Source organism: Erpetoichthys calabaricus, chromosome 3 (assembly GCF_900747795.2).
Source record: "Erpetoichthys calabaricus chromosome 3, fErpCal1.3, whole genome shotgun sequence".
NCBI classification, from domain to species: domain Eukaryota; kingdom Metazoa; phylum Chordata; class Cladistia; order Polypteriformes; family Polypteridae; genus Erpetoichthys; species Erpetoichthys calabaricus.
This window is the reverse complement of record NC_041396.2, coordinates 86,035,887-86,061,613: the sequence shown is the minus strand read 5'-3', so window position 1 is coordinate 86,061,613 and position 25,727 is coordinate 86,035,887. Positions and strand designations below refer to the sequence as shown.

The following is a 25,727-nucleotide window of genomic DNA, read 5'->3' as shown; positions in this document are numbered from 1 at the left end:
AGGCTGCTCTGTCTGCCATAGAAGGTCTGCAGCTTTGGGATTGCATATGAAAGAGGTTGATTAGCATTATCAATATTTGGGTGTGTCAGGGTGGCAATGGTATTGTTTTTTTACGTGCATTCATGTACACACATTTAATAGATGATAGTGATTTAAGAAGGATCAATTACATAGAAATGTGCGTATGTCAGGTTTTACAATTCTAATTGTGTTTTTCTTTTGGTAGAAGCATTTTCTTGTTTTTGGCATTGTTTTGTCTTGGTAGAGTAATATATTGCTCTACTTTCCCCTTTTGTATTATTAATATGTAGCCTTTGTCAGCATGCCTCAAATCTCCCAGACTTACCACTGTTTATAAGGTATTATAGTATATAACTTCTCCCCACCTTTCCTTCTACATCTATAACCTCAGGCAATTAGGTGTAGTAAAAGACAAGCAGGAGTTAAGTAACAATTTAAACAATGTATTATTGGTAATATTCATAAATAATAACAATATGCAAAGTACATTTGAATATTGGCAACCATACAACCTGATAAATGGTGTTGTGTAGCTTCAGGCAGCACACAGACTTGTTAGTTACTTAAAATGTCTCTAGTTAAGGCATCATTTTGTGTTCAGCTTTCTTCAGAACAGGCTGCATGCCTGTCTCAATATGGCTGCCGAGCTGTGGTCTTCATTGTGTTGTCCTTTTCAGTTCATGCATCAGTTTGGTGAGAGAAAGAGTAAGGGAGTGAGCAAATTTATAGATTTTCTGTCCAACCCCTAGAGCCAATAGGGCATCATAGTACTTAAAGGCTTCTGATACAAGCCAGTTCCAAACAGCCATACTTCAGACCAATGGGGGGACAGAACATCTTCATACCTGCCCCCCAAACCATATATTAAGGTAAAACATTGCAGTTAAGCAGCCTGGCTTTCCTAGGTGGGTTGAGAGACTTCAGAGAAACAATTATGAAACTTGTTTGAGGCACTCCCCCCATATCATGAAATTCACTTTCCTGACTTAGTCCTGGGGGTGGGGGGGTGGTTATAAACATGAATGCTTCTCACTAATGTAACACTAATATTACATTGCTTTGCCTAAGTCACAAAGATATACAAAATATTTATCAACTTGTATGCAAAATTTCAAAATTTCACATCACAACAAGCATACTCTTACTTTCACACTTGAATCCACAGAAAACGTTTTAAATGAGAATCTTAGTCCTTTTATATACAGTAATCCCTCGCTATATCGCGCTTCACCTTTCTCGGCTTCACTCCATCGCGGATTTTATATGTAAGCATATTTAAATATATATCGCGGATTTTTCGCTGCTTCGCGGGTTTCTGCGGACAATGGGTCTTTTAATTTCTGGTACATGCTTCCTCAGTTGGTTTGCCCAGTTGATATCATACAAGGGACGCTATTGGCAGATGGCTGAGAAGCTACCCAGCTTACTTTTCTCTTTCTCTTGCGCGGACTTTCTCTGATCCTGACGTAGGGAGATTGAGCAGGGGGGGCTGTTCGCACACCTAGACGATACGGACTCTCGTCTAAAAATGCTGAAAGATTATCTTCACGTTGCTATCTTTTGTGCAGCTGCACGGTGCTTCGCATACTTAAAAGCTCGAAGGGCACGTATTGATTTGTGCTTGAAAAACAAACTGTCTCTCTCTCTCTCTCTCTCTCTCTCTCTCTCTCTCTCTCTCTCCCTGCTCCTGACGGAGGGGGTGTGAGCTGCCGCCTTCAACAGCTTTGTGCCACGGTGCTTCGCATACTTAAGCCAAACAGCCCTATTGATTTGTTTGCTTTTCTCTCTATCTCTGTGACAGTCACTGCTCCTGACACGCACTCCTTTGAAGAGGAAGATATGTTTGCATTCTTTTAATTGTGAGACAGAACTGTCATCTCTGTCTTGTCATGGAGCACAGTTTAAACTTTTGAAAAAGAGACAAATGTTTGTTTGCAGTGTTTGAATAACGTTCCTGTCTCTCTACAACCTCCTGTGTTTCTGCGCAAATCTGTGACCCAAGCATGACAATATAAAAATAACCATATAAACATATGGTTTCTACTTTGCGGATTTTCTTATTTCGCGGGTGGCTCTGGAACGCAACCCCCGCGATGGAGGAGGGATTACTGTATTTCTTTTCCTGTTGTATATCAGCTAGACAGAACAAAACATGCCTGTTTGTTATCTGTATTCAGTTCATAGCCTTCCTCGAGTGACTGGTCTTATTTTAATGTTTTGTACTTGCTCTGGTGCAGTCTTTGAAAGAAAAGACCTTAGATGTTCGATTTTTTCTTTCCTGTATTTTGCTTGGGTGTTTTAAGGCAGGTAAGACCTGCTGCTTGTTGGGGAAAATGTAAAGTTCACTCTTGTTTAATGTGCAACTGTGAAGTTCTTGCTTACCTGAACTTCCTAGCTGCATAGTTGTAGCCATTATGGCTTGCTCTATGGGGTGTACTTTGGGTGGTGTCTTAGCCTTTTCTGTGACTGGATGTGACTACTCCATTTTAAGAAGTATGTAAATGTCTGCTAAAACCTAGTAGAGTTTTTGTTTATTTATGATGTTTGAATGCTTATTAGATGTATATTTAAGAAGTTGTACAGAGCGCATCATTCCAGTGCATTTGGCTGCCTAGATCTTCCATCTTAATTATTTGGATGATCATGGAATACATTTTTGCTCAATTTGATATGGTGAAATTTAACTGATGAAGCCATTTATTCAACTTTTGGTTGTTGGATGGACCCAGCCAGTCAGACTACTGTGCTAATTTAGTTAGATAGGACAAGTGGACATCAGACCAGTAGTGGAAAGCGTGGAAGACCTTACATTGTACTGTAGAATGCAATTTCCACAAATCACCAGTAGGTCACAACATTATTTATACTGTTGTACAAGGTAGGGTACAAAAGGCCATTACTCTTTAAAAGTATTGCTTATATATTGTGGAAAGCAGCCTGGACACAGACAGGCGGACACCGCTGGTTTGCACCCAAACACATGTTTATTCATATTATTTACACTATTTACAATGACGCACACAACCCAGTGCTCCCGCACCAATCACCCACAGTCCAGGCCTTTTCCTTAATGCCTTTCTTCTGGCTTCCTCTACTCCTCTCCACCAGGCCTCATCCTCTTCCACCCGACTCCAGCTATTGAATGGAGGGAGGCAGCCCCTTTTATCTTCACCCGGACGTGCTCCAGGTGCTTCCCAATGATCTTCTGCCGGCACTCCCTGGTGTGGCGGAAGTGCCAGCCGTGCACCCAGAAGCACTCCGAGTGTCCCTGGTCTTTGTCCCCCCAGTACTTCTGGGTGTGGCAGAAGTGCTGAGGACCAGGGCTCTCCTGGCATCTGGGTGCCCCCTGGCGGAGACCATGGGCCCCTATAGCATTGAGCTTCCAAGCTCTGTTCCCGTGGTCCCCAAAGCCATCAGGGAGGTCACCCCCACGTGGTCTGGGTTAAATGATTTATTTTTCCATAAACTAAGTACTAGGTTAAAGAAGATAATCATAAATTACCAAACAAAATGAATAACTTTTCCACCATTTATAAAATTGAGTGATATTCTCTTGGCTTGTTTTACTGCATGTTGCATGCTCCCTTAACCCAGAAGACCGCTCACCCATGCACTTCAGCGATTCACATCCTATTTATTGTTATTTTATGGTTTAAGAACAAAGGTCAGTTCAACGCTGAGTGAAGAAAAATAGATTGTAAACTACCACCATAAAATTAATAGTTAGGTCCAATGTAGCTTAAACTAAACAAATGCAGGTAAGAAAAAAGGTATCTGAATTTCTGTACAGTAATCCCTCGCTATATCGCACTTCGCCTTTTGCGGCTTCACTCTATCGCGGATTTTATATGTAAGCATATTTAAATATATATCGCGGATTTTTCGCTGCTTCGCGGGTTTCTGAGGACAATGGGTCTTTTAGTTTCTGGTACATGCTTCCTCAGTTGGTTTGCCCAGTTGATTTCATACAAGGGACGCTATTGGCAGATGGCTGAGAAGCTACCCAACTTACTTTTCTTTCTCTCTCTCTTGCGCTGACTATCTGTAATCCTGACGTAGGAGGTGTGAGCAGGGGGGCTGTTCGCACACCTAGACGATACGGACGCTCGTCTAAAAATGCTGAAAGATTATTTTCACGTTGCTACCTTCTGTGTGCAGCTTTTAAGTATGCTGCACGGTGCTTCGCATACTTAAAAGCTCAAAGGGCACGTATTGATTTTTTTATCTGTCTCTCTCCATCTCTCTCTCTCTCTCTCTCTCTCTCTCTCTCTCTCGCTCTCTCTCTGCTCCTGACGGAGGGGGTGTGAGCTGCTGCCTTCAACAGCTTTGTGCCGCGGTGCTTCACATACTTAAGCCAAACAGCCCTATTGATTTGTTTACCCCTTTGAAGAGGAAGATATGTTTGCATTCTTTTAATTGTGAGACTGAACTGTCATCTCTGTCTTGTCATGGAGCACAGTTTAAACTTTTGAAAAAGAGACAAATGTTTGTTTGCAGTGTTTGAATAACGTTCCTGTCTCTCTACAACCTCCTGTGTTTCTGCGCAAATCTGTGACCCAAGCATGACAATATAAAAATAACCATATAAACATATGGTTTCTACTTCGCGGATTTTCTTATTTCGCGGGTGACTCTGGAACGCAACCCCCGCGATGGAGGAGGGATTACTGTATTCTACAATCATTAATAACCAGTTATTAAATGCAACCTTGCCTTCACAGTGCAACACTGATACTAACCTGTAGTTAATGAGCCATGTTACACTGCCAATAAGAACCTTAGTGTTTTAGTATGATGCCCAAGATATGACCATTTCATGAAGGAGTTGGTAGCTTGACTTCACAAAAGTCACTGCTGCCACTCTGCTCACTTTTTAAAGGTTTATAGTTGTCAGGACTGACCAGCCTTCCATGACTCACTTGACTGCTGCTGCTACTGCTCTGTATTTTTCTTTTGTCTTTTCCACTGGCTCGGTTGTTGTATATAGATAGAAAACATATTTGCATTTCACTTGTTTTTGCTGTCTATTTCTGATCCACTACAGATGTGGTCTGTGATTCAGCATCTGCATATTTACACCCTTTTTTTTTTTTAATATGATTTAGTGCTATCCGATTGTGATGCAGGTTAATACATATGTTAACAGATGTATTTTGCATGTATCCAGTCTGTTGCTCTCACTTGACTTTATACAAAGATGTACTGTCATTTTTTTCACTCATTGCTTATTTCAGTCCCATGGTTGCTAACAAATTCAAGAGAGATTCAAGGCAAAATATACTTAGTGACAAGAAGAGAGGTACCTGTTTGCTTTGATTGTAAAGAAAATGTGGAGGTGGTAGGGTGAAATATATCAAACTATGTTTCTTATTTTGTCCCTCACTAAAATTGAATTTGACTCTACTGCTCTAAGTTAAGTAAATTTGCACCATTAGCGGTATATAATGTTTGCATTAAACGTCAAACTTATGAACCTAGAAGATATGTTTGGTATATTGTTCATATTACTTAAAGTTTTTCTGGAGTAAAATCCATTGAAATGGTTCCTCTGACCGGGTTAAAATAGCATCTAATTTATGCACATGTTCCCAGTTTAATTCCACTGTGTATAGTTGTGGGGACTGGAAAGAGAAGAACATATTTTCATATGTATCTTTTTTTATTATTGTTTATTTGGCAGCCACCTTTACTCAGGATGACTTTTATGATCTTCATATATTCCCATTGTTAATACAGTATACATTTTTAATAGGCAGGTTAAGTGACTTGTTCTTGATCAGAGTGTCCAGTGTTCACTTACAGCAACTAAGTCTTACTTCTTAAATACCATCAATTTTCAGGCAGTTCACATAGTAAGGATAGTTAAGGGTTAGTTACTTTGGTGTGGACAATGTGGGAGGTAGGTGTTGTAGATTATGTAAAGAATTTGCTATTTTGGTAGTTCCTGCTGAAAGAGTGGAGGAAGATGGAATGTTTATGGTTTCTTTTTTCTTATTGTTGAACCTTAGGAACTGATTATTTTTTATTTTCCTATTGCATTTATCTTACTGGATCTGTCTCACTTATGCCTGTCAGTAAACCTACCCCACATGTTTCACCTTTTGGTAATGAGTAGCCTATAGGGCAGCTCCATACAACATTTTCAGTTAATTCTGACCAGGCACTAACTGTTATTCAGCCAGAAAGTGTTTATCAGCGAAAAACAACCATCTGGCTATGGTTCCCAGAGTCATGGTTTATGTTGTGGTCTGCCTAGGCTTATTTGAACAATCTTGAGAGTCTTATTTTTGGGTGGATGTTTGTGCTGTCTTTTCCCTTAAATAACAGTGCCACTGGTAATACTAGGAGCATGTAGACCCAAAAAGCAAAGCACTAAAGATCATCAGGGTACATAAATCCTAGGTGGAAGTGTAGATCTAGGAATAAAAAATTGATCTCAAGAAAAAAAAAACTGTTGTTGTGACTTTTTTGGAATCCTATTGTTTTCATATGTTAGTATCATATATTGCAGAAGTAGTGCTGCTGCCTTGCATCAAGAAGGTCATTGTTCACTTCTCAGGTACTACTTTTGTGGAGTTTTCAATGTTCTCCCTTTGTTTGCATGTGTTTTCTCCAGGGGCTATGGTTTCGTCCCACAGTCCAAAGACATGCAGGCTAGGTAGGTTAGTGATGGTAAAATAGCCCTAGTGTGCGAGTGTGTGTGCATGTGTGTGTCTGTGTGTTACTGCTGCCTTGCACGCTGTGCTTGCTAGGATGGGCTTCAGCATCCCTGAAACCCCCCTGCTCTAGATGAAGTGGATTTGGAAGATGGATGGATTTCTTCAATTGTGATGAAATGAGTTTTTTGTATGCACAATTACTGCAGTACTTTAATTTTTCATTAATGTTATACCATGCTTATTGACTAGTAAGTGCTATAAATGCATACATTTCACAGTAGTTAAAAAGGTTTCTGAATACTTTACATACAGCTGAAAAAAATCTGATCTTAGTGAAACGGTACTTCCCAGAGGCATCATGGTCTACGTCTTTAAGGTGTAAGGAGATCCCCATGTGGGGAAAACCTTAAAGCTTTTTATTTTTCTGAACTTGAATGCACTGGAAAGTACTAAATATGAAAAGGTATTTTTTAAACTTTATTCTTTTATATGCATTTAAAAATCAGTACTGTATGTTATACATTAAAATTTGAAATCCAAATGTGGTTAACAAGTATTTAAAATATTAAAAACTGAAAATGTAGGCAGCTGTATATTCAGGGGCTTTCTCAATTTGTTGCTTCCATATTTTGAGTGTTGTGTTCTCTCAGGCGGTGCTACTTCCACTTCAGTTTAATTTTCAGATTATATGGATAGTGAAGACTTACTGACCTTCAGTGAAAATTCTGTATTTGAGAATTGATAGATAACACTATATCTTTTAAACCCTCTAAACTGATGCTATTTAAAATATTAAAGTTCTCCTTTACCTTACATTCTTAAAGCGAGTAGATAGATAGATAGATACTTTATTAATCCCAAGGGGAAATTCACATTCTCCAGCAGCACCTTACTGATAAAAAAAACCAATATTAAATTAAAGATTGATAATAATGCATAAATAGATAGTATCAATAGATATTAAAATTAAGGAGCTGAATTCTAAGGAGGAAAAAAAGTCAGATGCTCTGAATTGTGAAAATTTAAAATGACATTGCCAGATTGTTGCAAACAAGTTAAAATGCACACAAAGATGAGCTCATCCAACAGCTGGTGTCTCAGTCAAATGCTATAACTGCATATTTTTCAATATAGGCTGGTTTTCAGTTTCTGTATTCTAGTCTTGCCTGTTAACATTTTGAATAAAATATTATTGAATTTAAATGGTTTTACTTAATAAAAGGTGACTGCAATTAAAATAAATACTTTTTTACATGAATGTTATTAGCTAAAGCAGAAAATATCCTTATTTCTTATGTTTATTTTGCTTTCTTCTTTCATGCAGTCAACCTTTGGTGTGGATAATGTGGGCAATGTGCAGTCAAAGGACCTGGAGCTGTTTATTTCAGAAGCTGATGACTTAAAAACTGATATTGGTGAAACATCTAAGACTACTGAAGAGACTGAATCTGGTACCAACACACAGGATTCATCAGAAGTGCGGTATGGTTCCCGTAGAAAATGCCCAGTTCCAGCTTCAAGGACTATCTTTATAAAACCAACCCCACCATTTGACAGTAATCTAGGAGGTCTGGATGCTGTAGATACTGACATCTATAAAGATGGCCTTGATTTAGGTGCAAGTTCTTGGGAATCCATAACTATACCTGTGCCAAAACCTCGAAAGATTGTCCCGATTGCAACTGCTGACCATTTGTCTGCTGTAATTAAGGAAAGAGAGCAATCTAAAGATATATCTGATACAGATGTATTGGATGGCAATGTACAAGAAATAGGAGACAATGAAGAGTCTCCAAAATTCCCCTTCAGCAACATAATTTCAACTCCCAAGACATCTGAGATCAGTGTCAATCAAAGTGAATCTTGTCCAAAGCCTTCACTTAAAAAACTTATCCTTTCAGATTGTGAGAAAAGCCAATTAAATAGGCTCAGTTTTGATAGTGACTCAGAGTCAGACAATGTCTGTGAAGAGCAACAAAAAATCAAAGTGGATAACAATCAGTCAAATTCAGTTATATCTTTTTTGAAACCTGAAGGGCCAACAGAGTGCACATTTTCCCATAATGGTGAAATTTGCAATGTAAGGGATCAAAAGCATAGACAGTCTTTTAGGAGAAAGGAGGAACAAGTGAAGTTACTGCCTTCTGCTCCGATTCCTGCCCACCAAAAGTCTAAGTTTTCTCCATGGACACTTTCATCTCCCCGTCTAGAAAGAGGAAACAGAGTCCAAGAAATGAAACCGAGCAAAATGGATCCAGAGATCAAAACAGAAGAGAGCATGACAGGTAAGTTGGTCCATATATTCGAGATGGAAATTAAAATGGAAGATAAAAAATGTTTTACATGATGAGCCATGTCTGGAGGTCTTCTAGTCATGAATATGTCACCGGACTGCTATAACGCCTAACTCTCATGCCAGTTCAATGGTGTATCCTCAAGCACAGGTCACTAGGCACTTGCTGGCAAACATCAACCCCAGGTTTGACTCCAGGAGTGGTTCACAGTATTCCTGTTCCCAGTGAGATTGTAATGTTTTAATTAAAACCACTGTTTCAGTAAAATTAGCCCTCATATCAAGTAGCAGAAATGCAGAATTCATCCTTACTAAGGAACAGTGGACCAACTCTCCTTATACAATTGTAATACAGTGAAACCTTGGTTTGCGAGTGTTTTGCAAGGTGAGCTAAAGTTTTTAATAAAGTTTAACTTGATAAACGAGCGAGGTCTAGCAATATGAGTAGTACGTATATGCTTTGTCCACCAAGCGTCACGTGGGGATTGTGGGTAATCGTCTCCCATGCTCGTTCTCAGTCGGCGTGCCTCACTGTTACAGTCAACATCTATATGAGCGTATACTGTTTACAATAGCATGGTGACCACGTGTGTGCATGCTGTAACATGCAAGTCCCTGTCTTGCACCCCAAAACACGAGGCTGAGTCTCAGTACTTTAGCAAAACCAGCTTTATTCAGCGTGAAACAGGAACAGCATAGTTATTTGTTGTAGCGGGATCTACCACTCTCCTATACAGAGACACAGCAATCTGGCAGGGTCGTGACCAGGTTAGTGGCTAAGTAATACTGTACTCTTGCATTTATAATGTTCCTTGCATCACCCATCGACGACAGGCGCTTATAGACCGCGATCTTTTCTGATTCTCTTTTATGGCGAACTGCTACAGCTGTGGGAGCCTGCGGTTGCTTGCTTCCGTGTGTTGTCCTGTTGGGGGGAATCCCAAAAGAGTTTAGAAACCTTACAGTGCTTAAAGCATTTTTTTAATTTTGTGTCCAAGTGTAGTGACTCTTCAGGCTAAAGCAACTGTCATTGGATAGGTTTCCTTGTTAAAGTTGCAAAAAAAAGAAAAAGATTCCAGTGAGCCAACAGATAGCAGTGATTCTGTTAGAGTGAAGATTTTGTATTAATCATATTTATATAAATCTTTGTGGGTTGTGAAACGAATTATCTGAGTTTCCATTATTTCTTATGGGGAAATTAGCTTTGATATACGAGTGCTTTGGATTACTAGCACATTTCCGGAACAAATTATGCTCGCAAACCAAGGTTCCACTGTACTGATCTTGTTTAAATGTGTTCTGTGGCTTGGATAAGGCTACCCATATTTAATCAGGTATATTGTGGAAGATGCTACAGAAGAATGGGGTTCGGTGGCTACTTCTCTGTGCTATTCAATCACAGACCTCCACTTGTACCTCTGAATTTCCTGAACGTAATATTAATAAACAGCTGAGGCTTACAGAATATAGACTTTGTGTATTTTGTTCAACAGGAAACATTAGTTCAATGAATGGACCATGTTTAATACTGAGAATTGCACCGTGGAAAGCTTGTTCCGATTACAGTGCCACGTCAAAGCTACAACAGCAATAAAATAACCACAACAAAAATAGGTCACAGCACAAATAGTAATTTTTACTTAGTTTGTATTAATGAAACATTCAGCACAGTCCATAAGTGTGCTCTGCCAGGAAACCCACAATAAAAGTCAACTGAGACTAATGTAACAGCTGAGATGTAGTCACTGCTCTAGCTTTTACCTTCTTTGAGATAACACTGGAGAGTTTGGTAGGTAACTGAAGGTTAAAAATTCTAAAGTCCCAGTGTCACGCTGTGGTGTTCCTGTATGTCTGGGATCTCAAATGCTAGGGTGTTTTTTTTTTTTTTTTTTTAACAATATATTGTTTTCATAGAATAATCCAATCAATGTCTAACTGGGAGTATTACCACTACATTTTTTAGAATTCTCTAGAAATCGTTTCTTTGCTGTTTCCCCATTCTCAAATAAAGAAATGTACACTGGAGCAGTTTTTTAGGCAAGTGAGACATAATTGTGATGAAAATCAGAACCTCCAGATTGTTAAAGCCCATATTCCTACAGTTTTTATCTAAATGCTATGTCAATTATGTTTTCTTACACAGAAAGTCCATATTCTAGTGAAAAGGAAGATGAAGATGATGAAAATGAGGATGAATTTTTAATGTTTTATAAATTTGATCTGTTTGATGAAAAAGTGAGTCCAACTCCTATTCTATGCATGTGTTTTGTGCAGAAAAGGTATCGCTAAATAAAGTACGTAATGTTCATTTTTAGTTTCAGACAATTCCTACTGATCCAAAAGAAGCAAAGAAACTTGAAACCCTTAAAATGAAAACATTAGAAAGAAGAGCCAAAATGTGTGAGATGCAGAGGTTTCATAAAGCACAGGTGAGCCTTCTGCAGCTGCATTACATATACAAAAATGCAGAACAGGACAGTTTTATCTAACTGACATTGCTGGTAACTTGTTATGGGCAGATTTTGCACAAATGTTTCGAAAGTTTTAATCCATTCAAAGGACAATAGACGCATAGAATACTTTACCAAGTAGTGTGGAAGAGTCTAGTAGGACTTTGTGAACCTTCATATTTCAAGTTTAGGTGAATTAGATGGACAAGCTTGTTGGGCTAAATGGTGTGCTCTTGTTACGATCATTCTATTGTTCTATGGTAAATTGTTTATATATATATATGTGTGTGTGTGTGTGTATATATATATGAGTACAGTGATCCCTCGCTATATCGCGCTTCGCCTTTCGCGGCTTCACTCCATCGCGGATTTTATATGTAAGCATATTTAAATATATATCGCGGATTTTTCGCTGCTTCGCGGGTTTCTGCGGACAATAGGTCTTTTAATTTCTGGTACATGCTTCCTCAGTTGGTTTGCCCAGTTGATTTCATACAAGGGACGCTATTGGCAGATGGCTGAAAAGCTATCCAGCTTACTTTCTCTCTCTCTCTCTCTCTCTCTCTCTCTCTTGCGCTGACGTAGGGGGTGTGAGCAGGGGGGCTGTGTGCAGCTGCTTCCTGAAGGACAGGCTGCACGAAGCTTCGCATACTTAAAAGCTCAAAGGGCACGTATTGATTTTTTTTATCTGTCTCTCGCTATCTCTCTCTCTCTCTCTCTTCCTGCTCCTGACAGAGGGGGTGTGAGCTGCCGCCTTCAACAGCTTTGTACCGGCGGTGCTTCGCATACTTAAAAGCCGTATTGATTTTTTTTTTGACTGCTTGCTTTGCACTCCTTTGAAAAGGAAGATATGTTTGCATTCTTTTAATTGTGAGACAGAACTGTCATCTCTGTCTTGTCATGGAGCACAGTTTAAACTTTTGAAAAAGAGACAAATGTTTGTTTGCAGTGTTTGAATAACGTTCCTGTCTCTCTACAACCTCCTGTGTTTCTGCGCAAATCTGTGACCCAAGCATGACATTCTAAAAATAACCATATAAACATATGGTTTCTACTTCGCGGATTTTCCTACTTCGCGGGTGGCTCTGGAACGCAACCCCCGCGATGGAGGAGGGATTACTGTAGTTCTTTTTACAAACTAAATGTTTATCATTACCAGCAGTTGAGTGAAAAATAAGATGCCAATTGATCAGCTTGTACTCACTTAATTTAATTTACAAACACAGCTAATATTGCACATTTTCAGTGATTTTTTTTTTTTCTTTTTCTTTTTCAAGTCGTTTGAATGACAATTTCAACTAGAAGCCACTTTTCCCACATCCTATAGTGTGACATACATTAGTTATGGTTCTGAAACATTATGTTGTATGTAATATGAGTTAAAACAAAAATAACCATGTGTTCCCATTTTGAGTTTTTTTTTTTTAATTCAAGATGTAAAATGTAAAATGCAGTGTATAAACTTGTTATATTTAAACAGCAAATGAAATTGATAATGCAATTTGTTTGGCATCTAGGTATAACCCTTCCTTCCTTAAATGAGTAGATTTCATACAATCACTCTAATTCCGTGATTAATTAAAAGAAAACATGGATACCAAATACTTGTTTGCTGCTTTTGTCCTTTTTAAGTGATGCAGGATGGTCATAGCCTCCCATGAATATTGAGCTCTCTGTATCCGTATCTGTATGTTGTACTCTTTCACTTTGCATTCTACACAAAATATCCATGCATCATGGCTCTGATAATTCCAATTTTGTTAAAAAATATAATGTTCTTAAATATTATATTAATCCTGTAGTTTTTATGTTTATATAATACATGATTGTTATCTCTGTCCTTTAATATTTGTAACATTTTTTACTCTTTTGTGGGCATTAGAGGGACAACTCTTTTTTTGTATCAACTTTTGTATTTACTAAGCTGACCAGATGTCCTGTTTTTGTATGCATTACATCCTGTTTTATGTATCGTGTCCTGGAATTTAAGAAAATGTCTCGTTTTTAACCATCTGGTCATTTATTAATTGTACATGAAACTCAAAGTAGAACATCATTCTAAAGTATATTAATGTGTACCAAACTCTCTGCAATAACAAGTTGTGCCTGGTTTTGGAACTATGAAAATCTATTCATCCTAGTGCTTGCCCTCTTTAAAAAGTGAGAACAGGTATGAAAAAAGCTTGTGGTTCAATTGACCTGTGGACATAATTAATCAATTCATCTAATTTTGAAAGTGGTTAATCCAGCCAGGGGAATGGGGGGGGGGGGATTTCAGCCTGTCCTGACAGCATCAGGTGAAAGCAGGAATCAGACCTGGATGAAACACTTGTCCATCACATGTGCAGATTTGTGCAAACATCCGCACTAGACCAATTAACAGTCAACAATTTTGGCAAATGGTAGAAGTATTGAAGTACTCACAGAAAAACTATTGCAGACATGGGATAAACATGCCATCTCCAAACAGATGGTGTAAGGGCCAAGATTAGTAAGCCAGGACTCTTGTTGTGACACAACAATACTACATACTACATCACCATGCCAACAGATCTGTGGACCTGCCTGATTAAACAAAGAATTTTCATTTTAATATTTAAGACAAACAAGTGTTTTTTTGCTCACAGGCAAGAGAAAAAACTTAAAAATGACCTCTCATCTGCTTTGTTATACAGTATTTATGACAATACACAATAGGTACAACAGTATTTTATCGTTTACGGAAGCTTTATATGCAAGTATATGGCTATAAAAATTACGTAAGATGTACATTATATGGTTTTTCTAGCAATCATATTAGCTAATTACTTGCTTCTTTGTACTCTCAGTCCATCCAACGGCGTCTGGAAGAAATTGAGGTGAAGTTCAAAGAACTTGAAAACAAGGGTATCATTTTGGAGAGAGAGCTACGTAAGGAGGCAGGTAAGAGTTTGAGATTCGTACTAATATAAAATTATTTAGCTGTATAGGGCCTCTTTCTGTTCACAAAGTAGTAGAAATGATAGGTCAAATTTGATTATTAGCTCCTATATCGTTCAGCTTTGTTTATGAAACAATTATATGTCAAGGTATGTGCACAAATGACATTTATCAGTATCATCATACAGTACTTCCAATTTTTTTTTGAATTTGCATAAGAAAATAGTTTGTGGAAAAGTAAAAAACATTGAATCTTGTATTAAGACCACTTGCTTACAGCAATCAAACTTGACTTTAATCACTTTGAGCAACCTGAAAACTTTTAAATTTTATTTTTATTTCATAATTTGAATATTATTGATTATTGCCGTTTCAGTAAAGAGAAAAAACACAAACAAAATTTGAAAATTCAAACAAAAAGGGTGGAAACACACACACAAAAAATAGAACACTATACACACTAGAAAAAGTGGAGGCGGTTGGATGAGTAACAAGTTCAATAAAATCCTTAGATTTTGTCTTTCTTGACAGTTTCTGCAAAAATCTTTTTTTCTCCAATTTTCCAAACTTCTTTTCTTTGTGCCTTTTTCATTTTGTTTGCTTTTTAATTTGTTGCTTTAATTTTCTTTTTTAGTTAGCTTCCTTGGTGTTGATCCTAAATGCGATTTGAGCTTGGAATTCTATGTAAACAGAGTAAGCCTCAGACTCGGTCTGACGTGTAACAATCCACTTTGCAGCGTCAAGCCTGAATAATTCTTGGGATGGTATTCCATTGCCATCTAGTAGATGAAATTATGTCATGCTGCTAAAAATCATGAAAATTTCTGTGTGTTCTGCCACTATGGTAACTCATCAGTGTTCATGAGTGGGGTGGAGCCTTCTACCAAAAACATTATGGCAAATGAAAAGCAGTTAAGCTAGTTTTAGTACAGACTAGACAGACTGGACCATTGTTTGAATTGAGTGATGGTGGTAATGATGTGAATTATTCATCAGACACAATTTGTTAACGAATTGTGATTAGTGACAAGTGGAAATGTGTTACATGTTTTTTCTGATATGCAGATAAGAATTTCACTGTACTCTGTACATGTGATAATACTACAACCACTACTAACAATTTCTGCAGCTTCCAAAAACATTAAAGAAAATGTAAGAATAATGTGTTTAAGGCTGCAGAAGTTACCGTACTTGCGCTTTACCAACAGTCAAGGGTGACTTGTTTTCCATATCTGGTTGTATGTTCAAACTCAAAGGTATATTTTCATTTCATAAATGTGAATTTAAAAATGTTTTCTCATTTGTGCACTATTGGATGTATCCTTACTCTAAACGTCCAAGTTCTTGGGCATAAGTTAAGGCCTGTAGCTGAATTCATATAAATTTTAGAAATTCATAAAGCAGTCTTAAATTGTGTGACTTGAAATGTTTGTTTCAATATTTTTAGGTTCTGATATGTCATCAGATAAGATTGATAAGTGGATCCAGCTTGTTCATAAGAAGAATGAACTGATGTCTGAGGAGTCTGAACTCATGGTTGCGTGAGTCTAATCCTCATCTTTTCTCTTTTTCAATTATAAGTTCCCTTGTCATTTCCTACAGGTAAATCAAAAAGAAAAGGGAATTTGAAAATTATGCAGTAAATGCAATGGATAGAATCTGACACATTACAACACATTCGTGATTTTTTATGGGTAGTTAGTCTAGCTGAAGAAAGGTTTAAAGTAGGAAGAGCAAGTGTAACCGACAAAGCACAATATGGTCAACCATTAACATTGCGCACACAAGCCCACATCAACATGGTGAATGATTTCATCAGAGAAGACCAACTAATTTAATTGTCCCCTGTTGCTGCTCATTTGGATATTACCTATGGATGTGCACATGCCGTAGTGCATGATGACTTGAGGTAATGTAAAGTTTGAACAAGATGGGTACCCAGACAGCTTACTAATCAGCACAAGCCAACATCCTTTGAATAGAAATTAATGAAGTTCAGTTCTGGAATGTCAGTGCCAACATTTAAGTGCAACAACAGCACTATGTTGTGGGTGTTTTGTCATACAGGGCCCTGTGGTGACCCTGTTTTCCTCTTTATAGTGAAGACCTTAGCAAAATCTCATAAATCCAAAACTTTTAGCCTTCATATGTTCCACTACCTATTTATACCTATTCCCACAAGCAACAAAATATAGCAGTCGAACAAACAGGGGAGAGTTGCACTTAAAATGCATTGTATTATGGATAATATGCCCACATTGTTAAGAAAAGTATGACAAAAATAACATTCCAGCCTAAGTAGCAGTGCATCTTGCATCCACAGGTGGCTGTTGGCTTATCTTCAGTATTGCTAGATATTTGCTACCACGTGGCTTTTGAATTGAGTATTGAAATAAGCCAGATGCTTGTCTCAATATAGCTCCTGAGACAGAGTTGCCTTCATCATTGATAAATAGCAAGAGAGACAGGGTTTTCATCTCTTCACAGCTAGATGGTGAGAGAGAGGGACATGGGTTGTCCAGCTTAAACCATTCCCATCAGAAATCAAGAACCAATGGGGTATCGTGGTAAAGAATGGCCTCCAATTCAAGGCCAGACTTAAAACAGCCATACTTTAGACCAGTGGGTGCACAAACTTTTTACACCTGCCTTCCTGTCTTGATTTTTTTTTTTTTTGCCTTTATTACCAGGTTTTAGTTTTTCAGGAAATATAAATCCATGTTGTTTATGGACTTTAATCACTGTTGTAATGAAACCACAGACAATAACAACAAAAACTTGGGGACACCACCAGGTGACCCTGTATAATTGTAGGGGAAAAAAAACAATAGTTTGTTAACAAAATATTAGAATGTCTTTTTAGGTGCAAGTTTAGAGCAGAACTGGTTTAAAATGGTGGAGTTGTTGCCTTTAAATGATCCTGGCAGGAAGGGGCGGGTCCAGGAGAGTGGACAATGGAAGTGGCATCAGCGATGGACTGGTTGATAGTCTTCTGTTCTGTGGAGGGAGGAAGAAAGAAAGCATTAGATAATAGCCTCACGCCCTGGTTTGGCATGTTATCATCACTAGAGCCCTTAGGCTGCCTGCATGCTCATGACAGTGTTTAAAAAATAAAAAAAATACTAATAATGATTCAGATAATTTATTTTAGATGGTCAGCGAATTCACAAACTTTTAAATCCAGTTCACAAGTAATTAATAAAAGCTTGAACACTGTAACAGGCTAACACGGTGTAACTGAAAAGCAATTTTGTTCAGAGAATTCCTGATGAACACAAAGTAGTAACTCCAGTGAATTTGTACCAGTATAGGAATGAATAATAGGAAATTCGTGAAAATGAAAACCCACTGGATGTTTGCACATTTTTACAAGTTAACACGGAATAAAACCGTATCCATTCATTTCATAACCTTTGTAGTTTAATTTAGAGTTAGAGAGGTCTCATGCCTATCTTGGTAGCCTCACTTTCAATAAGAAGACAGCGGCCCACCAGTATTTTTTAATATATTGATACTTGTTTAATAACATTTGAGTAGGTTGCTTTAAATGAAGTACAGAAATTGTTCTGTTTTGCAGTATCTACTAATAGAAAATAGCTGGAAATGAACAAAAAAACATTCTTGACAACAATCTGTTACGCCCTATCATTTGTATAGGGATGCCCATCCATTTATTCCAACGTGTAGTGTTAAACTGACATTTGTTATTTACTGTATATTAAATTCTGTTCACTAAGTGGTGAGGTGTTGTTGATATAGCAACAGGCGTTTATGGGTCAATTGTTAGTCTGCAGTAGTGTACTAACTGGTACACTAGTTAATGTGGTATTTTCTTAGGATCATCTCCAGGTTTGAGGTCAATTACAGGGGAAAAAATGTGGAACAAAGCTGAACTTCAACTGAACCTCTGCTTAGACTGGACACAATTCTTTTTATATTAGCTGGCACAAACTGCAGAGACTCTGCATAAGAAATTTCCAATTAATTTGACTGGTAAGCTAAAACCTGAGGCTATGTTATTGTTTAGTTATTTGTTTTTTTTAATTTAATGTAGTTGTCCTGACAAATTAATATTACTTTCTAACATAAAGTGCATTTAAGCTAAAATATACCAGATAAAGGTAAGGGGCAACTAACTGAGGAGATCTTCTATTGCAGTTAGTCTCAAAACAAATGACAACTACAACGGCAGTTCCCAAATGGAATGCTGCTTTACTATTACAGCTTCTTTGTTATTATTCTTTAAGAAGATGCTCTTAGTGAACAAGAAAACACTACCAATACTACTGAAGCATTTCAAACGATGGCATCTAATGATCAATATTTACTCACACGAACACTAGCATATGGCCAATTTAGTATCACCGATTAACATGCAAGTCTTAAAATTGGAGTGCCTTGAGAAAGATTTGCAGACATTTAAACCCAGAATGCTAACGAGAATGCTACTGTGCAGTCCACATTTGCATAATACGTTTTGACAGTATGGTGGTTATATTCACTAATCATAAAAGTAGAGAGTGGTGCCATGTTGCATATTGATTAGCACACACTGTACTCTGTACATGTGACAGTTTTACTTTTAACAGAACTGGAAATTAAAATTCTGATATCTTGAACAAAAAAAAACTGTTAATAATAAACATTTAGAAAGCCAGAGCAGCAAAGTTTAAGTTAGTTATTACAAAACTTTGTATGTTACTTATGCATGTTACTAAACATCATGATTTATAAAACAAGGCTATGAATTTATGGTGAGTTGTTTCAATTCAGTTCTCGGTTTGTACTTGACTACATGTATTTGCAATTGAATTTGATTCAAAATAATTACACTTGTGCCTTTTTCAAAAATTCTATTTTCCATTTAAGTTGACAAGCCTACGTCTCCAAAAACTAATCCTCAATAGAATGCAGTAAACCGGGGTTTTTTCAAATGGGGGGCTACAGCATCCCTGCCAAGTTTGATGTTCTTAAAAAATGAAGCTAGATTTTTAAAGATGGTCTTTAAATGATCTCATGTAGTTTTGAATTAAGTATGACTAAAAAATGTTCTAAGTAAAACTTTTGAGACTAAGAAAATAGAGTAGCTATAACTTGTTTGTTCTAAATATTGACATTTAGTTTAAACTGTAACATTTTGATATGAGTATCACTTTTTAAAATGTTAAATAGTTTACTTTTTAAGCTGAGGCACCCCAAAACTTTATACCATCTGGGTAAGCACTTGAAAAAACCCAACACTGCAAAGTTGAGCATGATCTTGGACCTTGGTTAGTGCCAACAGTAGTAACACAGAATAATCTATATATATATAAAAGTCAATGTGTGTAAGTGTGTGGGTATGTATGTATGTTCCAGCATCACATCTGAACGGCTGGAGTAATTTTCATGAAACTTGGTACACATGTTTCTCATTGGTCGACAAAAATATACTGTAGGGTGAAATCAACCCTAACCCACCTCCTTCAGGATAGGGTGGGGGGTGATCTTGCGGTCTTGTATGCATGTTATCATCCAGTTGACACTTGGAATGACTGCCAGCATTCTTTATGTTTGAGCACCACCGCGCCCCTGTTGCTTTTGAAATTAAATACAGTTGGCCTGTTCCGAGTGTCAACTGGATGATAAAGTACATACAAGACTGCAAGACAAGCACATTAGTGAGTCTTCATTGTTGGTTAATTTACTTTTAAAGTTGTGTTGGTTTTTTTTTTTTTTTTTAAATTATATTTTTCTTAAACAATTAAAAAAAAAAAAAAAAAAAACCTTTATTTTCCTCCCGGGCAATGCTGGCTATTTCTGCTAGTTTGGAATAATAGCAAACTTGTCAAAATCAAAGAAAATGTTTAACAACAGTAGACTACTGACACATATGAGATCAAATGTTATTTTATATCTCTAGTCCAGGGGATTTCAACCTTTTTTCTTTTCATGTCATTTGAATGTTTCAAAATAGCACAATTTGTTCAGTCCTAAATTGTTAAGTATTGAGCCCTGATTAGGCACAAACAACTAAAGGTGACGTTTTTGTGGATGTGTGTCTTTTATTTTTTTCTTATAACACAAGTGATTTTTTATGTAAGAACAGTAGTGTAGTTTGATATTGAATAAAATATTGGAAGACTACTATTACCCTACTTTTAATACAGTATACAAAAACTGCATAGTTAAATCTGCATTCAGATCAAAATAAGTATTCATAATTTACATACTGTTAGTAAGGCACGAATCAGCCGATTCACAATAAGAGAAGTGCCACTTAAATAAATCAACATATATTCAAGGAATACTCCACACAACAGAACAGAACTGCTTGTCAAAGTTCTGTTCTTTGTGTTCACGAGATAGTAACCTATGTTAAATATGATTTTGCTTTCCTGCAAACAACTGTGTATTTTCCCTGATCCCAACATAATATTCACTAAAAATGATTACAAAACAAACCGCGCCTTGAACAGTCTGCAGTCATTAACACATTGCTTAGCTTTTGTTGGGAAAATCACTCAACATACTTAGTGAACTAGATTTGTCAATTGCTATATATTCCTGAACATAGATTCTAAAATATGAATTGATGTGAAAGCATCAATAGAAATTGCTATATGAATGTTAAGCAGTTTTAATGAAATATTAGTATAATTTTCCAAGTAATACATGCATTCAAAGTTACTCGAAATACAGCACTACATTGTTTGTTAGCATGCTACTTTTATGACCTCTAGAGGGCAGCAGCTGTTGCCTTGGGTTCAGTTGCAACTGAAAACCAGTTTATGTTGGTATTTGGTATGGTGCAGTGGGACAAAGTCTGCTGTAGTTGGGCTTTAAGTAGATCACAAGTTTATTCCATGGTTATGTACAAATCATGGATTGGACTCCTGCTAGTATACTACTTTCAGTCCTTTACAATTTTACCCAATATGTTTAAGGTAGTTTTTCTTGCTGTTTATTATTATTATTAATGTTTAGACTTAAAAGTGATATTGGTCATTCTAATCCTAATCAGCTGGCTTTATCTTCCACATAAACATAAGTTTACCTAACTTAGTGGGATTACAGCACCACTTGACTTACAACAACCTAATTGTTATTTATATACTGTACCTTAGTATTTTGGCAGAATTATTGCTTTAGAGCACTGTTGCAGTGCCACCAGTGATGAAAAGGCTATGGTTTTATGGTTATATCCAGGATGTTAAAACACTGCATCCCTTTTTTGTTGTCTGAATATTTTTTTTAATATGAATATACTGTATATAGCAAATTTGAGAAATACATTTTAAACAGAAAAATAAATAACACATAGGTGCCATAAACAACACTTTGGAAGTATATGAAGTATGCACAAGCGTGATTTCTTTTAAGACGTCTCTATTTTTTGCAGGTCACGCCAGCTTGAACTGGAAGATAAGCAAAGCATGTTGGAAAAGGAGCTCAGAGGGTATCTAGAAATGGATGGTAAATTTTAAAAATCTTTTGGTGAAACTTAATTGTTTACATGTTGATACAGTTCACGGGATACAGCAATCTGGCCCCAAGGTCTTGTAAGAGAGTTAGAAAGTGGAGGCAGTTCTATACAAAAACATATTCTAGGCAGAGTGCGTGTGTTTGTATATGTATACATACTGTATATAAAACTGCAAAGCTGATTGACTCACTCACCCATCAACAAAAACACTACTTCCTGTTTAGTTAGAAATGCTGAAATTTGGCAGGATGGTACATCTAGGGCAGTAGGTATCTGCTAAGAAAGGGTATTTCAATATATCAATATTTTGGGGTAAACCTAACCCCAGGGAAAAAAATATATACCCCAAAATCCAACCAATCACTCGGTGCTTTTTAAAGTTAAAAAAATAATACTGCAAATTAAGAGATGGAGTCAAGCCATGATTGAACAGAATAAGGCATGATTATTTTTTTCTATACTAATGACAAGAATAGAACAGGATGGTGCTTTTGAGAGTACCTTTTTTTGTAGACTTTGATGCTTATGGAGAGTTAATTTATTCAAAGATAAAAACTGCTAAAAAAAATCTCAACTTTAATCCACCTTTAACAATACCAAATACCCTAATTTGGTGATGTCCTTTAATATGGAGTTCTGCTGCAATCTCTGTCACGCTAACACAACCATGTACTGTATGTATGTATGTACAGTGCATCCGGAAAGTATTCACAGCGCATCACTTTTTCCACATTTTGTTATGTTACAGCCTTATTCCAAAATGGATTAAATTCATTTTTTTCCTCAGAATTCTACATACAACACCCCATAATGACAACGTGAAAAAAGTTTACTTGAGGTTTTTGCAAATTTATTAAAAATAAAAAAATTTATTAAAAATAAACTATGTATGTATGTATGTAGCACGTTCAACAGTAAGCAGTGAACTAATGATATTAGCAACTGGTGAAAAAAATAAAAAATACAAATATTGTATACAGAAAAGTATTAATTATATAGTACTTTTGATACATCTTATCAACCAATGGCATTAAAATTGAGGCCCATTGACCATTGATTATATACAGTGGTATAATTAGGCTTGTGCTGTTGGTACACCACAGATTGCTTCTGGGTTGTCACACAGTATGCATCAGTAAAGACAGACAAGAGCATAGGTGAAATCCTTCACTCTGCTACTGCCTCTAGAGAGTTCAGGGTAATGGTCAATACCAGGATTAACTGTAAGTCTCTGGACACCTCATGTTTTTTATGCTTCTGCTCCAATGTACAACTGTGTAAAAAACAGTATACTTGATGCCACAGACTGATACTACATGTAGAAATGTAGCAACAAATGATTGTTTTTTCTACATATAGACAGACAGATAACATAAAGCAGGAGCACCTTCATTAATCCAGCACCACTGGGACCTAAGAAATGTCAGATTACTGAAAATGTTGCATCACAGAAGGATCACCTCTTAACAGTAAAATCACTAGATCCTTGCAAGTTAGATAATAAAGGAAACAGAAACATCAAATGAAAAAGCAAGTTAAATTTTAATGGAGTAATGTACCTGTACTGGGAAGGTACCAGCATTTTGGCATTTTCAGTGCTGGAAGTAAACATCAGACTTTCTCTCAATCAGACCCCTAACCCCCAAACCCTTTTTTGTTTGGGTGTGGCGTGATGTACCAGGGCTATGAAGAGAGAGGAGGTGATGCGAACTGTGGTGCAATTAGGGATTCACGGGCTCCCCTTCCACACTCTTATTGCTTCTAGGCATTCTGGACTTCACAGGGGACCCCTTCCCATAATTTAATTTGAAAAAATTGTGACTTCACATGGATTTATTGCTTCAATGCTGTGCATGGCATGGCGCACCAGGGAGGTGGTTATAAAGAGACATGTAGTGCAAAGTGTGGCACAATTTTAAGTTCACGGGGGACTCCATCCCCCCCTTATTGCTTACTGCTTCGACCCCACATCCACAGCTTCATTTGGGACCCAGTTGCTTTGCAACTTATTTGGTAACGGTACTGAGGTCCAAATAATGGTATCGATACCAAGTCAAAATTTTAGTACCAATCCAACATTAATGCTGGATTAGCAAAGGAACCAGATTTTAGGGAGGTGGATTAGTGGAGGCCTACTTGAATTATGTGATTTAATACTGTGTGGCACCTGGAAGAATGTATTAAAAATTCCATTCTGTCAATTGCTGCCTAATTCTCTTGCCCTCCAGTTTACTGCATACATTATTAGCTGTACTTTTACTTATCTAAACACTGTTTCGTACTAGATAATTTATTAATGTATTTATTGATCAGGAGCTATCACTTTCATTTATTATTCTCTCATGCTTTAATCTAAATTTTTAATTCTGCATGAGTGGTATCAAATGAAAGAACAAGCTGAAATAAGCAAAAAAAAGTCGTCTGTCATTGTTTGATGAAACCAGGTCAGCAGTTTGCCTCTTTCTTAATCTTAGAGTGAATTGTTTTTTTTATATTTAATTAAGGTGGTATTTTTCTGATTTGTATTATGGGTATCATAAGACAAATAATGTTTGTTTTCACTTGTGGATGCCCATTCATTCATTTCTGCAGCAGGTGGGTTCAAGAGCAAAGCGGTCACTGTACCTATATTTGTTTTAAGAGGTGTGTTTATTTAGACTCTGCGTTTATTTGGACTACAGCTGGTTACATGTCTCAAATGTTATATTCTAAGATGACACTCATTATGTCTATATGGTATTGACTTAGGAATATTTAAGCAGGTTTGCTTGTCTTGATTGGAGACATTGCTAGAGATCCTTTGTTGGATGGATGCGAAGTGTTTGTTATTCACACAGCATTATTATGAATTGATTTCTGTTCTTATAGAGTTCAACTGCCCAGGGAGTCAATTGCCTTGATTGTCTTAGTTCAGCAGGAGCACTTTTATGGGGGAGGTATTTTCTGCAAAAATGAAAATTATAAAATGAAAATGCAATCTCTGGATGCAGAAATAATGAAAAATTAAAATGAAATGATCCATTTGCAATTTCATTTTCAACCTGAACTGCAATGAAGCTGCAAAAATGAAAAGTAAAGCGCATTTCCACTTTGCATTTTCAAGTTCTCAACATGCAAATAGAGTGGGTCAGTGGGCAGGGCTTTGCACCTCTATTTCCCACAATTCTTTGTCCTTTGTAGCTGTAGAGCCACTGTGATCGATAGAATAGAATACTTTTCACCTCGACTGTGTTTAATTCATGTGTTTCACCACCATACTGCGAGCAAAATCCGAAGACCATGCATAATTGTAGTTCTGAATTAATTAATGAACATAAACAGATTTCACTAAAAATATCAGTAATACCAGTTCCTGCAGCACTAGACTGACATGATACAATTGAATATTACTGGGTGCACAAGGACATTGAGGTCAGCTTTGCAAGCGCTGTAAGAGATGTAATAATCGCCCTACAATTGTTTTTGGACAGAGCCCATGGTGCAAACCAGTATCTGTTCAGGGAACAATGCTGTCAAAATTAAGTCCGTTTGAAAGTGCTAACTGGACTGTGAATGCTTTGAGGATAATGTCAGTAATATGAACTCTTATTAAATTCTCAGTATTAAACTGATATCTGATTTACATCAGGGCCAAAAATGGGTCGGTTTAACAGACACTTAAGAGATTTTTGCACATATTTTTCAGCTACAATTATAAACTTTTATTAGAACAGGCCTGCTCCTCCAAGTTGGTCATGAAGCTCCAACTGGGTTTGTGTGATGCCCCATGCCTGTGGCCATTGGCACATATCCCAAGTAAATTATCTTGTAGCTCATCAACTGAGCTGAACAAGCAACTTGGGAGATACTCACGACTATAAAGGTGCAAAGGTCATAGTTTACTCAATAGGGGCAAAAGTGCCCAAGCATATTCCAATAAA

The 25,727-nt window shown here is 37.0% G+C and overlaps 1 protein-coding gene across 1 annotated transcript in view; it reads left to right on the top strand.

The window, feature by feature from the left end:
• Positions 1-25,727, top strand: part of mical1 (microtubule associated monooxygenase, calponin and LIM domain containing 1) — an 84,492-nt gene that overhangs the window by 54,822 nt on the left and 3,943 nt on the right. The window contains exons 19-24 of the mRNA XM_028797024.2: positions 8,005-8,965; positions 11,117-11,208; positions 11,289-11,402; positions 14,252-14,345; positions 15,790-15,883; positions 21,724-21,797. Coding sequence (XP_028652857.1) covers positions 8,005-8,965; positions 11,117-11,208; positions 11,289-11,402; positions 14,252-14,345; positions 15,790-15,883; positions 21,724-21,797 — 1,429 coding nt within the window. The remainder of the gene's footprint in view (positions 1-8,004; positions 8,966-11,116; positions 11,209-11,288; positions 11,403-14,251; positions 14,346-15,789; positions 15,884-21,723; positions 21,798-25,727) is intronic.